This window comes from Amblyomma maculatum, chromosome 7, assembly GCF_055883805.1.
Source record: "Amblyomma maculatum isolate TAMU_Amacu chromosome 7, ASM5588380v1, whole genome shotgun sequence".
Taxonomy (NCBI): domain Eukaryota; kingdom Metazoa; phylum Arthropoda; class Arachnida; order Ixodida; family Ixodidae; genus Amblyomma; species Amblyomma maculatum.
In genome coordinates this window covers 30443690-30465961 of record NC_139350.1, presented here as the reverse complement: position 1 = coordinate 30465961, position 22272 = coordinate 30443690, and the positions used below count along the sequence as shown (strand labels likewise).

General features: G+C 45.8%; 1 protein-coding gene across 1 annotated transcript in view; it reads right to left on the bottom strand.

Moving 5' to 3' along the window:
- The window catches only part of LOC146182881 (uncharacterized), a 169959-nt gene that overhangs the window by 2694 nt on the left and 144993 nt on the right, over positions 1–22272 (bottom strand). The window contains exons 3-4 of the mRNA XM_084608661.1: positions 17023–17241; positions 10522–10699 (exon numbers count right to left, since the gene is read on the bottom strand). Coding sequence (XP_084464787.1) covers positions 10522–10699; positions 17023–17241 — 397 coding nt within the window. The remainder of the gene's footprint in view (positions 1–10521; positions 10700–17022; positions 17242–22272) is intronic.

The following is a 22272-nucleotide window of genomic DNA, read 5'->3' as shown; positions in this document are numbered from 1 at the left end:
TAGTTTATCGCCTAAAGTTTATTGCGAATATGAAGGATTATCAGTGCTTCAATTCCAGCAGTTGCAAGTGCATTCAGGTATTCTGCAACAATATGTTTTTGTCTTAGCCAGTCAGAATTCAAGTCGCTGTTATACACACACGTCCTGTAGGGTAAGAAACTGCATCTAATTCTTCAAGAACTTTGGACATTCGTTCTAAGTATGATAAATGTATTCTTACTCACTTCATGTTGCACCTAGTTCAGGCAGATAAGTTGCGTGTTCTGAACATCAGTAGTTTATGGAGAGTTTTAGACTGTCCAGGGTGACCACTTGGGAGCAACAGTTACCCTTTTGCCATCTTCTGTTATTTTGGTGCAATTTAGGTAAACACGTGAACGAAAGGCATAAAATTTCGTAACCAACTTAACATGCCTATAATTGTTATAAAAATATCTAAAGCGATAATTTAGGTAATGTCTAACACGTATACAGAATACAAAGAACACGCACAGTAGTTCGGACACTCCGGTGGGTGCAGGCCCTCTACGGCAAATGTAAACCTACAAGGGGATTTCATTGGCAGCCCCATTTGTGCTCGCGGTAATTTTCCCGCGAAAAGTACCTGCAGCGGTTTTCGGTCGGCAGACCCAATAGAGCTAGATATTTTTTGTGTCTAAAGCTCACCTTGCTTTCGCACATGCCTTGAAATTCTCTGCAAGGGACCCATTTGGCTAACATGCGCACGCGCACATTTTCCAGCCCCATTTCGGCTGATGCGGGACTTGAACAGGTTTTGCGAGGGCAGTCCAAAGTGGTCTGGGTGTTGTTTTTCTGCATAAAGCCCACCTTGCTATTGCACGCGCCTACAATTTTTTTAGTGGCTGTCATGTCGGCACGCACGTCGTCCAGCTGCCATTACTGCCAATGTGGGACCTATAATGCGGGTGAGCGTAGGCGGCCTCATTTAAGCGTCACGAGGCCTTGCCCATATTCAAGTTCCCTTCGCGTTCCAACTGCCCTGCTCATGACTTTTTGGTAATTTATGTTCACTGAATGTAAGCTGTCAAGTTGCAGTGTTGTGCTGTAAATGGAGCAGCCAGCATCTACAAGCCCCACTCATTTAAACCTCCAAGATCAAAATGACAACACACAATGTCCTTAACTATGTCCAAGTCTTCAGAAGAGCTTCCACTACAGGATCCAGACGTTCACAGGCTCTTTGGCACCTCGTTTAAGGCATGTGAGCAACAAAATCAGTGGTTTAGTGAAATGATAGCTTGATACAATTCTTTCAAAGCTATTTACATTGAATAATAACTTAGATGACTTGTCCCGCAAGCTTTCGCGTTGCACCCCTATATGGTGCATCGCATGTATTGTAGCCAGTTCCTAGGACGGACGTATTCTGTGTCGCTGAAACTTAATTGTAATCTATTTCTGCTGCACTTTGGACATTTTCACTAATCTCGAATTCCGGCATTTCTCTTGAATAGCCACCTTTTAAATGCCTTTTTTAGTTTCTTTTTTTTTTTCAATTTCTTCCGCATCTTCTTGCTAGCTGCTCTCTCGCAAAAGAATTGTAATATATATCTTTGCTTCTTACAAACCGGCTGAATTTTCTGTTGTCATTTAAAAAATCTCTCAGTTTTCTTCAGACCCTCGCTTTCTATCAAAGCACGTAAAAATGACATAAGAAAACTACAAACTGGTGGTTTCGTACTATTCTGCTTTTATATCTTTTCTCAATTGCCTGCATACATTCACAACACGCATACTTAAGAGAATGTCATGACTTTGTTACGTGCTAATTTAAGATTCTAGGAAAAATTTAATATCCATTACTGACACTGGAGCTCTTTTCAACGTATCTAGTGTTTCATATCTGATAGTAAGGCGCGTTTCGTTTTAAGCTGAATTGTTTGAAGTAGAAAAGTGGGCTTAGAAAAGAGCAACAACGGTTACAAAAGTAGTGTACCTCGGGAGAGATATTTTCAAGGTGGGCCTGGCGGTAAAACACAGCGACCAGTACCATACCTGTGATTGTCACATTCACGTCCTATTTTACGCGTGGTATATTTCCGAAACCAACCATTTTCGCTTGAACGAGAACAAAACGCTCCTTCTGGGTATATTCTGAAGCGCTACCTATGACGTTCTAATTTACAGTTCGCGTGTAAGCTGCAGCAACTCTCTCAAATTATTACCTCATATAATGATAATTGTTGACCAATGTCAACGTGCAAAGTTTGGATTTGGTTCTTTGGAAGTGAAATTCAGTTTTGATCCAAATTAGTGAAAACCTAATTTATTTAAGCTATGTGTATAAAGATAATGGTTCAAATTGTGTGCTTAGAAGTGAGCGGGAAAACATTAAAATTTATTGTGTGCTTTTAGGGCACTGGCGTGCTTCACCTTCACATTCACGTAAATGTGAATTGCCACGAACCCTTCAGAGTTTTCTTTGTTCTTTTTCGAAAGACACCGGAATGCAGTCTTATGACTGTGATTTTAGCGCATGGGTCGATTCCGTATTCTTTGTTCCTGTTCGCAGTGACGGCACGCAACTTTATCGTTTCTTTGTTGTGGAAGATGCGTCGAGATGTTTTCTTAAGATTCCAGCCATTCGCATGTATTTCTACAATGTTCCAGGTTATGCTAGTCACCATTCACGGCTTGATCTAGATGTTTCTTCGCCGCCTGTAAATTAAGCATTGACACCTGTAAAGGGGTCATTTGTAGGTCGACGATCGGCGAGCACGCTTGCTGCTATTGCCGCCGCCGATTTCTGAGTTTTTTTAGGGCGAAAGTCAGCCCAATAAAGAGTTTATTTCAGCGAATGAGTTTATTCCGCAAACGTCCTTGTCACCACTACGTGACATCTGATGGAGGTGCTGAATCCTGTCACCATGAAATACCTCCGATGATGCCATTGTTCGAAGAGACCACCTTTGCTTTTCGCCGAGACTCGTGAGCCCCCCCTGCTTCCAAGGGCAACCGGATGAAGAATGCAGGAGACTAGCTCGACCCGTTTGAACGTGTGCCAACGTAAAACGCCTGGAAGGAAACGAAGACAAGGCAAGTCTACTTTGCTCTTTAAGATTCTGGCCGAATCCGGTTTGAAAATCATGAGACTTTTAGAAGGATGCGCAAAAATTTAAGAGGGAGTTTGTGATAGTTTTCGCAAATGTCGTCCGAAAAAAAAGATCCCAGACAAACCTTCCACCCAGAATTCAATTCCCAAATGAGTCTGTCCTGTCCTTCCAAAAAATATAATTTGGGGCTGGTGTTGACGCCTTGCTGAGCACGAGTTGAATCGACAGAAAACCAACATGAACCCAAAGATATTGGATGTACTGAGTTATTGCTGACCGAAATTTCGGTTCAGCTTATCCAGCATAGTTTATGTTGAGGGATTTAGGTTGATTTTCTGTTATGGGTTTAAAGGATGTATAAACAGCAAATGTACACTAATAATTCATTCGCTAAAAGATGAAAATGGGCTCCTTTGGCAAATATTTAAAAGGGCGTGCAATATACGGCATACACGCACGAAGATAAGGGTAAACGTAAGTTCCGAGAAGTAAACATGTGTTGTTATAGTTAGGCACCACTTTCCGAAGAACTTCCTGAAGTAAGGCATATGTTGCGACAGTTGGCGCCACCTTCTGAAGAACACAAAACAGCTCTAAATAATCGCTTGATTCTTATTGCCGGCAAAGAAATGAAGGCGCTCAGTTAAAATAATGTCTAATGTGGAATTGATTGCTTGTACTGCAACAAAAATAATTACCTTTCACAGGGATATTTTATGTAATTTCGCATATCTGCAGTTCACAACCTGCACAGATCGATAAACCTTTGTGGAGGGTATACATGGATGTATTTGAGATATATCTTGTGTAAAAAACACCGTTCTCGTTGCTCTCTATTGCATTGTTCTGTCTGCTCCATGCTGTGTAACATGCGAGTGTTGGCGCGGAATAATTAGAAGTGTATGAGTTTGTAATGTGTTCGAGTGCGCAGCATCATTTATCTAAAAATCTCCACGACTGGATAGGGCAGATAATGAGATATAGGCTGCATCAGTGTTGAACGCCTGTGAAGACTGCTTCGGCAAACGGTACTTAATTAGTTTTTGTAGCCAGGAGAAATATTCTTGTGTTGAATCAACCCAATAACTTCAACATGGGCTCAATACGAAAATATCTAGAAATAATGTTGAGAATGATCAACACCAGCAAGTTGGTTCCTTTTTCGTTGAAATTTACCTATACCTAATAGTCTGCCCACAACCGCCCTGCATGATCCCAACACGAATTCAAGATGACATGTTGAGTCTGCTCAGCAGAACCACAACATGACCTCGGCACTCTTTTTTTTTCTAAAGGTGTATTATGTTGAAGAGATGAAATGTCTCTTCCTCTGCGCCAATCCCAACATGACCGAGGAGAACAATGTCGACTTCCTCATGTGCGTTGAAAAAGACCAGATTTTTGCCGGTCTCTTTCGTCATCCACCGAAAGCCGTGGTGGAATTCACCTAAGAAGCAGCGACCATTAATAGGGTATTGGACGACCGAAACCGCCAGTACAACCGGCCGCTTCAGTCCTTCTCCATGACGCCTCACCAACAAGCGGAGGTAACGTACGGGAACTTATTCGCGATATCGTCCGCGAAGAACTGCGACGACTCCTCCCATCGTCCTAACAGCTCCAAATAGCGGCGCTTGCGGACATTGTCTGTGAAGATGTTCAGCATGCACTTGGCTCTCCGTCATCATCCATTGAAGTTGAAGCCCAAGCCATGAACTACACCGGTGCACTCCACCCCGACGCGACCATCCAAGCCCCCTCGACGCGAATAAGCAGCTCCAGAACACCACCCCATAGCCCCCAGCCGCTAAGACTACAAATGACCCTCAAGCCCCAGAAGTTCGACGCTTGGAGGACAGCCAACAACCGCCCGCTGCGGTTCCGTTGCGATGAGGCCGGCCACATTTTAGGGTGAGAGCCTTAAATGACTCATAGTGTCGGCGTCCGTCTAGTCACACTATTGGTGTCAGCGAAAGGACGCCATCACCCGAAACCTAAATTACCCACGCTAATAATTCTTGTCTAGCGCAAGAAAGATAGTTAACAATAAATAAGTCCTGCCTGTTCCCGGAATCGAACCAACATCCCTTGCATATGCAGCCGAGCGTTTTAACCAACTGCCCCACGCCCTAGATTGTAAAACGGATATCATAACTCTCCTTGTCTACCGTGGGGATGATGGCAGCGATGCCAATGATGCTGCAATTAGTGATAATGACAATGACGACATTAGCAATTATGACGGTGCATTTAATTTATAATGCGACCAACGTGTCGCACTGTGTGCACCAGCAACTCTAGGCTTTCGCATTTCTGCAGTGTAGCTTCCACAGGGCTCTCAGAATATTTTTACGCCGCTGTCCGTGTAGACGCATCGGCATGCGTGGCTTCGCCATCGACGGCCCACGACCTCGTCCTGGCGAAAGGCCAGAAAAAACTGACTACTTGCGCAGAGCGGAGTCACCAAGCCGCTGGTACCGCTCCCCATCCCTGTACAGTATTCGATTTGCGTCGCCAGACCGAAGTTACTTGCGAGGAGGGCCCCTAGCACCAGTAGGGGAAACTGAAGAAAGCAACCTTTGCATGTGAGGTTGCCCAACGACGAAAATGCGAAGATCCTACGCCGCCGACGACGAGTGATGACGAGGCAACCATTGCACCGGAGCACCACACGACGACTTTGCTGAGAGCACGACCAGATTCCAAGTTGACACCGGCGCCCAGTGAAGTGACAACTGTGTGCGCCGGCAACCACGACCTCAGCACATGACGAATTAGAGATCAAACACCGAAGCCAACATGCAATACGAGGGCATGAACACGCAGGGTTACCGCCTTAGTGGATACCGGAGCCGATTATTCTGTCATCAGTGGAGCGTTCGCCGCACAGCTCAAGAAAGTGACAACCACTTGGCATAGACAGCAAATCCGCACAACTGGCGGTAACCTTATTACGCCAACTGGGCTATGCACCGCAAGTGACTGTGAATGGGCGTACTTATGCTAGGAGCTTCGTGGTCCCACATATCTGCTCGCGAGACGTTATTCTTGGTATGAGTTTTCTCAGTAAACATCGGGCGATCATCGACCTTCGCTCTAAGCTCATCAAGGTATAGTAGGACAACTTCATACCTTCCAGACAATATCGACGCATCACATCGCTCCAAACATCCTCGACGGAGACTTGACCGTGCCACCTCGATCAAGCGCCGTCGCCTGCGTGTGCAACGCAGGCATCGACACCGCCGAAAGCGCCGCCGAAGGAAGCGCCCAGTCGCTTTTGGAAAGAATGCTTGGTATCGCAGGAGGTAGAGCCCATATTTGAGGAGGACAGGCTAAGGTACTGATGATGAACTTCACTGAAGAATGCCAGCATTTTAAATGTGGCACGACGACCGCTTTCCTCGATGAGCGGACAACCGAGATGTCTTCGCCTTCATGGCCAACCCGAAGACGATGCACATAACCTATCCAGGCAGCCCACGTTCGGCATCAAAGTAGCACTACCCCGATAGAGACAAGACAGGATTCGCAGGGCTAACGTTGAAAGCAGGAAGTGCCACTTCACCCACGAGGAACTGTGATTTTTTGGTCACATCTTTAGCAAGCATGGTGTTCACCAGGCCCAGAAAAAATAGCTGCGATCGAAGTTTCCACCTCCTGCCGACAAGAAAGCTCTGCATAGATTCCTGGGGCTGTGCGCTTGCTATCGATGATTTATTATGAACAGTTTACACATCGACTAACCATTGACGAAGTTTACACAAACTGACTTAGTACTCTTTAAATGCGAAGCGCCGCAAGCAGAAGCCTTCGGCGAACGTAAGCGCCGCCTACAGTCCCCTCCTGTCCTAGGCCACCTTGATGAAAACGTTTATACCGAAATTCACACCAACGCTAGCAGTGTGCGCCTAGGCGCCTTCCACGTTCAGAAGAGTGTCGGACAGGAGAAAGTTATCGCCTACTGTAGCATGTCCCCCTCAAAACCCGAATCCAATTACTCAACGATCGACAAGGAGTGCCTCGCAATCAATGGGGCCACTTAAAAGTTCCGCCCGTACCTGTACAATCGACCATCCAAGGTAATAAGCGATCACCACGAGCTCGACTGATTGGCAAATTTGAAAGACCCCTCCTACCATGACCGATGGAGCCCATATTTTCAAGATTTGAATGTGACTGTAGTCTACAAGTCTTGCCGCAAATATTCTGACGCAGGCTGCTTATCCCGAGCTCCCGTCGATGCTTCAGCGAAAGAAGACGACAAGGACGCCTTTTGGGACCGGTAAGTGCCAGCAGTTTCGCAGAACAGCAGCGAACAGGACCCGAGTTTAAAGACCTAACCGATTACCTAGAAAGAAAGATCTCTTCCCCTCGCGCTGTATTCAGGTGTCATTTGTCGTCCTTCGCCTTAGCAACGCTATCCTCGTGAAGAACCTCGTGACCAATAGGACTGCGCCGCTTCTTGTTGTGCCTAAGAGCCCCAGGTAGGAAATTTTTAATGCGTTGCACAATGGGCCAAAAGCAGGACATCTGGAAAGTAGGCCTCTCTAAAGACATTCAAGCCTGGTCAGGACGAATACATACGCATTAGTACTAGTGAAAACTTCGTAGAGTGCGCTGAACATCCTTGGCCCATTATTGGCATGAATGCCTGCCACTGGAAGAAAGTGTACATCTTCGTCACCCATGCAAAGTGGATTTATTCCAATCAAAGCTGTGCGCAAGCATTCCCATCATGAGATTGCGATGCACAAAGAAAACGCCCCCTGTGAAACATCAGCCACAGCCATGAACATAAACATTTCCGTTCATTGGAGCCTATAAAATACAGCACTGCACCAGCCCTGGCTGAGCAGAATTCCTTCTAGAAGGATAGCGTACCCACTAGGCCAGGAAGATACGGATCTAAGAGCGCCCTGAAAGTAATTATGACGCTGATGACGACCCCGCACATATCCAGTATTATCCGGTGCATGGCCAGGAGGAAGAAGAGCACGAGAGAAGACTCGCTTAGTATTTTTCAGTCACTAATCATCCGTGTAAGCAGCATTTACCCCGCGGTTTTATCCTAGCACAGAATGAATAAAAAGGAGTAAAACCAAGGTAAGACCTTCCTAGGATGTGCATAAAAAGCATCGTTGGGGCTTCCTCTGTACACCACCAACCTGCGGCTAGAAGACGTATTAGTTAACACCTTTGACGACTTAAAATTAACACATGTATCATCTCAGTAGCCCCGACTACAAAACGCAAAATCAAGACGTGTAATTCTACAGCGAATGAGCCCACCTGCGGACCCAAATGTAAAGCCTGACAAGACCTCTCTTTATATATACATCAAAAGCAGCATAGTGGAATTTTAAATCCACGAACGCATGCGCAAGAATTTCAAGCGGTACCCGTAAACCGCTATTGTAACATTAGCGAAAACGCCGTAAAGTTAACCACGATGTGGTACACGTCGATACCTAGCTCTGTTTACTCAAGAAACGAGGAGGCACGCTGTGGTGGCTCTCACCTCTCTAAAAAAACGATCGCCAGCGCCTCTACTTCCAAGGGCAGAGAAAGCAGTTATCACCTTCTGCGTCGACCAAGGTGACGCGACCGGACGACCAATAAAAGTTGTATCCTACCTATAGCCCAACTCTGCCGGGACTTAAGAAGCGGCAGAACAAGGAAAATGGCGGCAGCCCTGCTCTCTAAAATGGTGTCTAACTCTGTGTTCGCAAAAACACACGCTATCTTCAATTCTGCTCATGCTGAAAGCGGTGCTTACATAGAAGCGGTGAATAGTTAAGCTCCAGCGCTGGCCAGTCGAGCAGATCACATGTTTCGCCTCAGAGTAATCCCCACAAACTACGGAGCGCTCCTGGGTATACCTCGTAGTAAAACTAGATATATTGAGCACCTAATAAAAACCGCAGCACAGAAGAATTTATACCATGGCGATCGAGCTGGACTAATTCATATCAGATTGTGTAAGCACACACTTTTTCCATAACCAATACTCTTGTGCATGACCCTAGTGGGGTAATCGCCGGACAATCTTCCACATGTCGAGGGGCTGTAGTCATTAACAACACGCGCATTGTCTGGGTAGCAAAAATCAGCCCTATACATTAGTAATCATTACGATCAGTGCAACCTCATCCACGAAGTCAAGGTGGCAGCGGTATCCACTGCTATACTGAAGTAAGGTGGACCCCCGAATAATTTTCTATTTTGTGAAATAAAGGCTATCGATCAATCAGTACGGTGCGCCTCATAGCCATCGGTGCGGCTTTCACACATAAACGCAGCTAGAGCTTGTTGTAGATGTCATAGCATCGTCCGTGCTGGGAAATTTTAATTTCCGCTTCTTTGGCTCAGAATATCGAAAACGGCTACTAGGATTGTTCTACATAAGTTAATTAAGCGGGCGGGTGTCCGGCTGATTTCGGAGCCTTCGATCAGATGAACTTCTCAGTCTGCAGTGCAGAAACGAAGTAATGTCGTTAAAAAAAAAAGGTTGTCATTAAAAAGTGCACGAGTTATTACTACCAAAATTTAGCCAATTAAATTGTACTCCCTTTAATTTGGAAACAAACAATCGATGAACTGAGTCTTTATAGAAATTATGTCGGAAAAAATATAAGTCGCGTTTTTTTCTTAAATATGTACTTGAGTCTTTTGTCCCCTCACTAGCTTTTTTAGGTTCTGTATACGTTACTCCTGCTTCTGTGTTTTGTCAGTGATTGCGCAAGCCTCTCGCAAATGAAAAAAGTAAATAAATAAATAGTGCCAAATTGGGAGAAAATGTACAGCAACGGTTTGATAAGCGATCTATAACCTTGGTAGAAAGGCAGACTGAAGTGACGTCGGCAGGAACTTCGCTTCTAACATCAGGCAACAGGCTATGGCGCATGTTGTTGTCGATAGCACATGCTGGAAATAGCAATCGGACTGCGCCGTGGAGTGCATGACACAAGCGAGAAGATCAAGCTAGTTGAAACGGCCAACCGACGCCTTGAGCACTGAAGGCAAGAACAACTATGTAAAACTTCGTGAGCAATGCAGTGACGTTGCGTGGAAAGCTTTTGTCAGCTGCATCCCGAACCTACTGTGTTTACCCGCTGAACAGTTTTCGCTGTATGATCATGATTATCAGCAGCAACATTAGTATCATTTTGATTCCGCCTTCGCGAGAGTAACTTCTACGGCATAATCAAAAATATCCTTATATACGCAAAGAAATGCCTAAGATGTTTATTTCATCCAGATTATTAAAGCACCGCGAAGTTTGAAAAAAAAAAAAAGAAAATTACAAAATTGCAGTCTGCAAATTTTATAAAAAAACGCGAATTCATTCATCAAAGTTTTCTAAAATTGGGAAATTGCGGAAGAGAACTTCCCTGTTCGCCGCCTTTGTCTGGCTGCTATAGACCGGCGCTCTTTTTTTTTTTACCTCGTCAGCACACAGCGTGCACTCCACTTCCAACGTGTCAGTCGGCGTCTGTGAGTCATCAGCTGCCTGATCCTGGTGCAGCATCTTCCGCAGAGCCTCGCGCAGCCATGACACGATGAAAGAAACGTAGCATGGGGGCTTCTGACAAGCCACCACTTTCAGGCGGTAGCAATACGTCCTGGGGAGAGGAAAGCTCCGGTAAAGAACAGCCAGATCGGAGTATGCCGACTGCCCGTCGCTATTACTCAACACGCTGCCAACAAGTTCAAAAAGAAAGAAAAATTGTTTCCTTTAGAGTCGAGGAAATCCTGAAGGGACGATGTTTTCTGGGGACTTCACATTCCATGCTTAATTTTGTCGGATATTTCGCTTTCATATCTGTGTAGCGGGTACGTCAGATGCTTTTGTTTCTGAATGAAAACAAACTGGCAAGCGAAATCACTCCCAGCAAATGTAGACAGTGAGAGAATTGCTGAGAACAGCGTCGTGTGGACAGTGAATGGGCCTTGATTCTGCATGGTCGACACAATACCACGGAGTTGCCTAATATTTGCTGATAGCGAAAAAAAAATCAATAACATAGATATGCCTTGCTAAATTCATATTCGTAGGGCAGCAAAGTTACACCAACTTCGAAAAGCGATTAAAGTTTTAAATGAAACATTTCTCCCACCACACGATTCAGACGTGAAATTAGGAGGGACGGGAAACCCTCGAGCGCTACTTAGAAGTTTACATTAGCGTAGCATAGGGAAAATATGCGCGCATGATCGACATGGCTTGTCCCAAGGGTTTGGTTCCGAAAAGTGTCCATAGAGGCGACACCTGTATTTTATTTCTCATTCTTTCCATGTCATGATTACTTATTCATTCTGTATGATTTTGAGACAACTGCGGAATATTGTAAGGTACAGCTGTGATGATAATATTAGCAATGGCAGCGCCTTCCGATGCGAAGTGAAATATCACTTTTTAGTTTGTTGTGCCGCTGTGCACACTAGTTAAGAGGGCCACAAAAGACGGACAGAACGCATTTTTGATAGTAACTAAAAAGCAAACGTAAATATGTTAATATAATATTGCGAACGTATTGGTGGGAATGCACTGAAGACCCTGCCTTCAACTTTTGCTGGTGCCTGCGCGAATCAATCATGACTGCCACAAAAAGGCAAAAGACGTGAATTTCTGGCGATCACGCCGAAGACTGCAATCGTTAATAAGGAGAATGGATGGATATCTCTATTACGGTGACGTTTTGGGATATCCCCCGCAAATGGTGCTCACAAACAACTCCACACGTCAAAATGATCCTGTCCAGTATTTCTGGCTGTGTCTAGCATACAATAACAGCTCCGCCCTCCGTGAGGGCAAAGGCCCTCGTGGCGCGGCTGTCTACAATGCAGGCCAACTACAATTTGTTTTGTGAGTCATCGGCTGGCTTATCACTGCAGTAAGCAAAAAACATTGTTGCACAAAGAAAAAATGTTTCTCCCTATTCAATTATCAACCAGCCATTAAAAACTTGACGCCTCCGAGAAGTTACATCTACAAAAATGCAGGTATAATTAGATACGTGTATAAAAAAATTCACCGATAATGTCAGCTGTAGCACAAAAGAGCAGCAAAAGATAATGGCAATCACTCGCTAATTTATGGTATATCTTCTTTCTTGAAGGGGTAAATTAGGCACTATCAGCGATGTAAAACACGTAGTTTTTTATTTCGCAGCATGGACGAACAAAATGGAGAAAAATCGCTTTGATACAATGCGACAAGCTTTCACAAGTCAGTTTGTCTTACAGCCATTCTTGTTCTCCCTGTATCGGAGGACACAAATGTACGCCTCACGAGAACACCGAGTCTCGGCACAGGCTTTTAGAAGATACCACGAAACAAGAAGTGAGTTCGCTTTGAGGTTTTATTTTTTACTTGGATTCACTAGTGCGATGTAACGTATCCTTCAGAGTTTTCTGTTTTTCTTCAATGCATGCTAGGGCCTTCGGTATCTATTCGTGTTTATCGGCTTGCGCGCTACGAGCTTGCGGGCTGAGGGTGCCCGACAGTTCGCTCATTAAACGCTCTAACGAGGAGCTGCTCAGGAGTTTCCCCAGGAAGTAAAATTGGGGGGAAGGTAGGTGAAACCGTAAAGAGGGGAGGGGGGTATGGGATTCGGTAGCCCCTTTGGCAGACGGCATTACGAAAAATATGCGGTGATTCTAGGCGAAACAAAACAAAGCTACCCAGGTTACCAAAACTTAATGCATTCCATCACTATCTCGAATGTTCAAGACACACAAGAAAGCTTGACCTAGCCCTTTTAGCAAGTAGCAAATAAGAGTTCTTCAAAAGCCGTCGTCAACCATGAGGCGCTTCAGTGCAGTGAAGGAGCCACACGCGGAATTGTCTTCATGCTCAGCTGTTCCGCCGATGAGCTCAACGAAATGATATTCCCATAAAGGCTTCGCGGGGAAAAAAAATTTCCAAATTTTTAGCTGACAGCGCCGTGCCATCGCGGAGAATTTTTAGGACTCCGACCATAGCATCCACATTGAACGCTCTAAGGTTGTTGACAACTAAACCACTCTTTTCAGCCGGAAAATTTAAAAAAAAATCATACTTAAATGACACCCTCAGCAACATTAACTATAATAATCCTGAGGCATCCTTCTGTCGACGTATGTACATGGCGTTTGCGAGATCTCGAGGTAGGCCCTTGCCGACCCGCAATTACCCATCGTTTGTTTACCCTGTTTTGGGGAATCATACGCTTGAAACGTCCTTCTCCAGTGTAGTGGAAGTGCATCAGTTCCTTCCCCCCATCAGCACCAACGTAAAAAAGAGCTGAATGGCCACCGAAACATGGGTTTCGCTCATAAAAATTTGGTTGGTGTGCCGCAGCCTATTAGCTTGAATTTTTCTCCCGATGTGGCAGATCTATGCAGAAATATTCATGCTCTCCAATGATGAACTCTGAATCCCCAAACTAGTGCGTATCGCAAAGGTAGGACCAAAAGGCGCAAGCTCCTGGTTTACTTGCACGGGAGAGACCCGCACACATTAATCGGTCAGTTCTTCGATGTGTAGAGAACGAACTACCGTTTAGAGGTTCTGTACGCTCCCTATGTGTTTTTTGCCGGGCTAGTCCTTAAACTCGCAATTCCGTGGCCTCCAACTTTTATTAGCGAGCGCGTGGCCCCAGTACCATACATTCTACCGTCGGCTATTAATCGTCGCGCAATGCGTTGCTGGTCTTAAGCCGTATGTGGCCTTGGTTCGCAATGACATGACGTAATATAGGTCATGTCACCTATTGATAATGACGCTATTATGAAAAAGTAGCGATATTCACTTCTACCTCTAATTTTTCTACCTCTCTTTCTGTATATGAACATATGAGCGTTCTGTTGTCCTTATATATTGCCTTCGAAAAGAACAATTGAACGATGTCTTCTATTCATGACTCTGCGGCGGTTTAATGTCAATAAGATCGGCTCTGGCGTAAAAAAAAAGAAAATAATAATTACACAGCCTACAAGCGGTAGCTCACTTGCTACCCTACCTATAATCGTGTTTGCCCCATCTAAAATTCCTCTAAACTCCCCTCCCTCTTGGCTACACCCGAACAGGACCTGCATGCGCCGTTTTACTACGTATGCCTGCAAAATGTAACCAGGATTTTAAGAAAAAAAAAGACTGAATGTGTTTGCTCAGTGAAAGTAACCCAGGATTGTTTAGGTCGCGTCACCTATAGTTTACAGTATGTTTTATTTCAAGAACTATTTCTTTACTAAGCATTAGGCAGTTTAGACCAGAAAATTTCCTTGACTAAAAGAAGTGTAAACTAAAAGCTCTAGATCGTCTTGAATAAAAGCTGGCTACAATATTTTCGCCAAGGTTCCTTGTCGCATCGTTATCTGCTGGCCCTAAACAGAGCAACCAAGTCACAAGCTACGGCATCGTATATCCATTCAATTGCTCATTCAAAGCACTACAAGAGGCAGCCCTCTGTACAGAAGTGTATCTTAACCCCCAAGACGACTCTTGGGATTACGCGGAAGTGGTACGTAGAAGCTTTCTTTTTTTTTTTTAAATCTGGCTGCAACCATTCAAGGCAGGGAAAAAAGGCTCTACATTGACAGCGCCTCTGCGAAAAAATATCAATTAGGTGGTTTCCAGAGCGATCTCTGACTTTCGCACTGACACTCCATTACTAATGCCAATAATTGCAAATGTCAGCTAATTATCCAACAATGATGGTTTAACTGATAAAGAAAGGAAATATTGCGGACCAGAGCCGTGACTCTCAAGAGTAAATATTAGGTTGCAATAAGCTAGAATAGCCTTTCTTTATTAAACACTTGGTTACATAAGATAGAATATTCTTTTTTAATATCTTGGTTACATATAGCTTGGTTCTAAATATAGGAACTGATTTTATGCTCGGTTTTCTGGCAAGAGAGAAGGCTATGCTGCCCCCCCCCCCCTCTCCTATGAGGCTCCAGGGTTGCGCACGACCGACCCGACAGCATGCAAGCTACTCCCTGTACATCAGGCCATTATCTTTGCTGGCGCAGAAGAAAAAGCAGGGCCGATTGCTATAAATATATGACTTCAAGCGCGTAAACTCGGACATGTAAACCATTCCAAACGACGAAACGGTTCTATCAATGTTAAATAAACAGAAGTGTTCATTACTAGGCAGGCATGAAGCCCTCAAACGAAAGTACACTTAAGCCTTCCACTGGGTCCTAAACGTACCATAGTAGCTCGGCTATACGCAAAAAGTATTAGTTAGCTTCTATCCTCATATCACACGAAATAAGATGTTTTGACTTCGGTACCTACCTAGAAAGGTTGAAACTCTTATTATCTAGGCTTGAAGGTGTGTGAAAATCTGAATGTACTTAAAGTATTTCAGCGGAGAGAAAAAACAAGAAATTTAAAAAGAAACTATGCTGCGGCTGTTGCAGCCGTGTACAATGAGGCGACAGCACAGACAGCGAATATAACAGACCCACCTGCCTGGGCCTAGACAGAAATTACTGCAAATAAGGCTACCAAGCTCCATCGTAAAGCAAAGGCAACGCGTGCAGTGATTGATATATAAGTCACGGAATATGTATAGCTTGTACAGGCGCATCAGTCATTCAGTGGTAGAAGAACTGCAACTACCGGCCCCACACATGCAGAGTCATTCACACATCAGGAGTATGTAACGGACCAACCGGACTAACTTGCGATGGAGCTGTATGTCATCCGCAATGTAATGGAGGCTATAATGCCATATCGTCTATAATCGAAGCTCACATTTACGCTGACTCTCTAGCGGCTATTAAACAACTCAATGGATTTACACAAAAACTAAGAATTACTCAGGATATACATGCTCTAAATAAGAAAACGACAAACGCATTCAGGTACATTGGATTCAATGGACGCCAAGAATATTGATTACAAAAAACCGACACCCTTACAGCCAAGCAACTAACCCGAGTGCCTCACCCACATGCCTCCTATTTGATCCCCGCTGCACTCTCCCAATCTTGGTATCTGTTGTCAGAAACAGTGAACATGCCCTCATTCCACCGTGCACGTATCCCCTCCCTCATAACCTAACGAGAATGGAAGAGGTGTCCCTTACAAGGATTAGAGATGGGGCGGCCTTTACCCCTTCGGTGACGTGCCGATGGGGCTCTCAAGAAGATGCAGTGCCGAGCACACGCCCTAAGTGTGCAAGCCCGTCCGCTAAGATGGATCTTCGCCACCGTTTATGAACATTCCCAGGAATGCAGCCCGTCAAGAACAGACACCTACAAGAGGCTAGACTGTCAGCAACGAGGGAGCAAGACCTGCACTTGTGGCTAATGGACAACATTAAGAGCCGGAGATTTTTTCCATTTGTTGAAGAAAATATTCTAGACGACTTACTTTAAGTTAAAGACAGCCCGATTAAATGCTACATGCAAGTCTTCGAATAAAAAAAATTAACTGAAACGTGCGTAGTGTTCCCTCCGGTGTAGAGTTTCGGGTAGACTCTTGAAAAATGCGCCCGTCTTTCACCGGGAAGATGCGTTAGGATTGTGACGTGGGTACCGTTAAAAATACACAATGGGTGAGGCTCTCAGCAGAATAGCTTTAAGGGCATGGAGACCCGTTGTCCAATGCTCTGCTCACTTTTAGTTTAAAACCAGTAAATCTAATATTTTATAACTACTAATGAGAGTTGCTAGCACAAGCAATGTAATTATATTTACACCTGTTACTGATAATACTATAAACAGTTAATGTCTTCAGGGACTAGGTTATTAGCATCGATTATAGTAGCAACTATCCAAGCAATAGCTATTAGTAGCAACGTCTCGAATGCTATTTAAAATGGACCACTTAAACCCCTCCTGAACATGTGAATAGCGAAGTAAATGCGTTCGCCCGTACCCTGAGGTTTTCAGGGAAGTTAATTTCTCCAAACCGACCGCCGTCTTCAAAGGGCAGGATACTTACGCCACGACCGCGCCTTGGTACAGCATGCTCATGATAGCTGCAACAAGCGAGACCACCTGGCAGTGGGCGGTTTCTTCCTCCGCAGTTCCCACGGGATCCTGGGAGCAGCCCATCACGGCCGCAACCAGCATAACGTCCGAGGCTATGTTTGCAGCATGCAGCAATATGTCGACCAGGCAAATCAGCTTGGACGGCAACAGCCGACTCATTCCACGATGCCTGTGCGAAAAAGGGACTCCGTTTTTCCGAGCATGCAAAGCCGAAACGCGTGGTTTGAGGCGAAATAATGACCCTCTTTCACCTTACACGCAAATAAATCAAACAGAAGGACTGTAGACTACTGCAATATATTATTAAAGCCGGCGCTTACAAGCAAGGCGAAAACGTTAGGACGCAGCATCACATTTTGCTTCTGATTGAGGCCACATGCTTGATACCAAAGAATGTATGACGTCGAGATAATATAGACCCTTATTTTAGAATTGCTTGTCGCCACCGCGCGCAACCAGCAGACAGCAGGCTGATTGGTAGTGTTGAGGGAGGCACACGAAGCGCACAACATAAGATGGCCACCCATGTGACTGCGAGCTGAAAGGGAACGATCCACACCTTTGTAAGGTCTTTTCACTTGGTATTTTGAAGGCCGATTCATAACCGCATATATCGCTATTTTAGTTGCGTCTTTATAGCTTTGTGTGTGGTGTGCTTGAGATGGATTTCAGTAACATATAGAAGATCAGATCATATAACATCGGATACCTTAGTTCTTGAGCATAACGCCAAAAAGCATGCCGGTGATAACTTTATTGTGCGATTGCTACTACGCGAAAATTCCTCATTCTTAAGCTCGGTATTTCCGTCTCTGAAGGCCCTACCGCTAAGGATGGCGGCACAAATGCACTGCGAATGCTTGATTCTGGTTTCGATTGGTTTGGCACTCTCGTCTTGGTCAGCAGCTTGGCATCATTGCGTTTTCATGGAAAGAATGCCTGCATTAGCACGGCTGCACAAAGGCAAGTGAGCAACATTCAAGCTGGCCGGAGTTGTGGCAATACTAACGGCCAACCAAGGTCTCTTATCTCTGTCCTCGCCTTGTATCACTAGCCCTGACTTAAGGCTCGCAGCATTGCTGTGCGTGTCGCACCCACAGGAATCGAAGTAATGCTGCAATAAAGAAGAGAACACTTCGATATCAAAGCTGTGCTGATGGTTTTCATTGATTGCCGCTAGGAAGTTGCACTTGCACATTTAGGTTTCTACTCATTTTAAGCAGTTCTAGCCGTTACGAAGCTGGTGGCACTTCACCCACCTTACGCGGTTGGGTGCAGAGCAAGCCGAAGCCAAAGCCAGTGTTTACTGTGCCTCCACTTTGGCTTCAAACGAATAAAGGCCCAGTCAGTTGATAACGCAAGCGTTTATTCAGCAGTTAGCTTCTTTGCATAGCACTGCCCTAACGTTTAGACCTCTAACACAACATCCAGCCACAACACCTTCAACTGAGCCAGCGGAGCCGCCCGCGCAATGCAATTGCTACACACGCCTTCGAGGAGGAACTATCATTGCACGCTGGGTGCACGGTTAACCACATAAATAAATGGCGCGTGAAGCAACGAAAGGGAAGAGCAGCAATATGCGCAGCTCATCTTGATGACGCAAACCGCAAGGCAGTATCTCGCCGCTACCGGCAGTGGGAGGCGTCGGCGAACAAGCCGAATCAGACCCTGCTGGATCTGCATCGTCAGCGTCAGGCCGGTAAGCGACAATACTCAGCTCCGGCCTGCAATCGACCATGCAAGGCATGTGCAGAACAGCTCTCCTACAGACGTTGACAAGTACGTAGTACGGCCACCCTCGACTCGCTTGCAAGCCCCGGCGGGGGATTTCAACGATAGTTGCGAACGCATGCATCTGTCGCTCAAGAGCAATAAATACCACTACTCCTAGCAATTTTACCTAGTTGCTCACCAGTTCAGAAGTGACTGCACAAATGAGAGGCTACTTATCCTTGTGCGATACCACCAACGCTCAAAAGCGTTATTTCTCTGATGTGGCAGTTTCAGGCTGCTTACCAGAAAAAGGCGGCGTGAAAAATCAAGAGCATGAGGCCGGTCATCCCGGTACTAGAGGTATTCGTTGGCGTCACGGCATAGTACATTTCCATAAAGATGTCGTAAGCACCGAACGCGGCCATGTTGAAATGATAGAACAACTCCCCCAGCACGACTGCAGCCTGCCACTTTTCCGATTGCAGGAGCACCTGCGAGAACCAAAATGACCAATGTATATGTTGAGCGACCTATGGACTCCAGCATGCATACGTTGGTTTCATTCGCTATCCCGGCGTTTTGGCGGTCGCCACAAGCAGGTACTTGGCAGTACTTTTTAAAACCAGCGCCTTTTCTTTCTCGTTTACCACCGCTGTTATGCATTGTCATAAAAGGGCGATGGTAAACAAAAATAAGATTCAAAAGAGTGAAACCAGCCACCGTCACTGGCAGCTCAAAATCTAGCTCATATTCTCAGAAATCCAACTTGCAGCTCTTAAGTACCGTTTATTTTTTTTTTTGCAACAAAATTAAAAACGTGAAATACACGGAAATGTTTGGCCTTTTTTAACTTGAATGAAATGGATTATTATTACGAATCATGTATCTGTTAAGAATTGCGCTGCGAAGGGCATAACTCGGCGCATTAACTTCAAGGGCCTTCAAGCATCCATTTATTCAACTATTCAACTCCTACCAAACAAACGGTCCGGCAAAAGTGCAATTATTCTAGTGGTGGTTGGGGACTTTAACGCTCAAAGCTAGCAATGGGGATACCATAAGGAGGACGCAAAAGGCAGGAAATTAGCCGCGGTCATAGCCGACGCGGCACTAACCACCCTCACGGACCCGCTGTACCCTACTAGAATAGGAAATAGCGTCTCCCGAGACAGGTCCTGGACCTTTCGCTAGGCAGGAACGCTAAAAATTACGAATGGCACAATACAGAAGAAACTCTCGGAAGCGATCACTGATAACTAAAAATCGAATTAGATTCAAACAAAATTGGTAAAAAGAGGGGAGCAGCTTGCGTCATCGATTGGACAAAGTTCAGGGAAGTGGCAACCCCGGCAATCGGTGCCGACGCATCAAAATATGAGGATTGTGCCAAATCGCTAATTCAAACCAAGAACCGTTTCGCGTGCAAGCTCCAGACCAATGAAGACACCCCGGCAGTAGAAAACCACCTCCTACACTTGTGGCAAGCTAGGAGATCTCCTAAAATCGTAAGCCTAAAATTAGAATTGCCCGGATAACCAAGGAGGCGGTAACATACGCGTGGTCTCTAGCAAAACCCAACTGGATATGCAGATGCTATTCCATCCGAGGCACCCTCAGTCAACCTCAATGATCAAACTCTAATAGATTTTTACGACCTACATTAATGATTGCTGGGACTCAGGAGTGCTACCCAATGAATGCAAAACCTCCATAGTGACATTCATCCCGAAGCCCGGCAAAAAGATAAACATAGACAATTTAAGACCAATCTCTCTCACGTCCTGCGCCGGTAAGCTCATGGAGACGGTAGCGAGGCAAAGGCTGTCCGATTATTTGGAACAGCACGAGCAGCTGCCGCCCTCTATGTTCGGCTTCCGAGAAAATTTATAAGGATGTACTGCTCCACATCAATAGGGAAGCCATTGATCCCCCTTTGGGGAGTTCAGGAAACAGGGCTATTTTTGCACTGCATCTGAGGAGGCTTCTATGGCTTCTCCCCGCCACAGAAAACAGAGTGGGCATCCCGGAAGTGCGGAAAAATACTTTGATGGTTAAGCCGCTCCCCAAAAACATGAATTGGGAGTATAATCAGGGGAGGCGTGAAGCCAGGGCAAAATTTATGCAAAATAACTATGGCAGTAAAACAGGCACATATTACGTGGATGCAGCAGGTCCCACCGAGGATGGCATCTGCACCATTGCTATTGTGCATGAAGGAAGGCAGGAGCACGGGCTCTCAGTAAAAACTAACGACGCGCTAATGTTGGAGGAAGTGGCGATTGCACTGGCCGCCACCCACTGCGACGCAGACTACATAATGTCGGACTCGCAACAGGCCTGCCGACATTACGTGCGGGGTAGGATAGCGCCACTCGTCCGAAAAATATTATTGGCACATTCGAAAAATTCAGATTCGGCTACTAGTAAAAACAGATTATATGGGTGCCCGGTCACCAGGGAGCGGAGCGGAACGAGACCGCTCACGCGGCTGCCGGAGCGTTCCTCCTCCGGGGTTCCGCTCAATCCTCCGGTTCTACCGAGGCAACCATAGCAATCCCGCTCATAACTTATGCTGACTTTACAAATTATTTACGCCTCTGCAGGAGGGCACTCCCGGGACCCGCAAAAGGTCTCGACAGATCTAAAACACATGGACCCGACATTAACGGGTAGGCGCAAATTCTGTGGGCAGTATGCTGACCTATACATGGTGTGTGCCTGCCAGCAAAATACAAAAAGCTATCAAACAGCCAACTAGGGAGGGCTGGGAGGTAGCCCTGTCCAGCTCGGACCTGGAGGCCCAGCGTGTCCTGGTCCAGAGAGCTTCTGCCACTCAGCTCCACAACAAAACGCACCTCCCTTCCCAAATCAAATCATCTTCAATAAATGTTTTCTCCTCCTCCTCGAGTATCCACACTGACTGTGTCGTCGGCTTCTGGAAAAGCCCTTCATCTTTCACGCGCTCGTCGGTTGTCGTCATCTGCGATCACACCTCTTCGTCGGCACCGCTTTCCCCGTTAGCACTATTCCCATCGACAAAAGGCACCGTACCTGTGCCTGTTAGGCGTGCGGTGTAGTATGGGGATAATATGGCTCGAGGTGGGCCACATGCACAATTTCAGAAGTGGGTGTCGCGGATGATGACTTTAGGCAGAGCGGCCTAATCTCATGTTACGTCAGTCACTGGGTGTATTACGCGGTAAGGACCTGCGTAGTAGGGTCGAAGTTTTCGAACACCCCCCGACATCCCCAGGGCAGGACGGGAGACAGAGCAATACCAGAGATCAGGGAGGGTAATTAACATCATGGTTGTGAGCGTCGTAGAGGCGTTATTGAGCTTTTTGAGGTAGAGAGGTTGTGACGAGCAATCTGCCGGGCCGCATCGGCTAGGGCGATGGTATCGCGGGCATACGTTTTGACGGGTCCAGTTGCAGGAAGCAAAGTGCCGAAGGGCTGTAAAGGGTTTCTTCCAAAGAGAAGATAG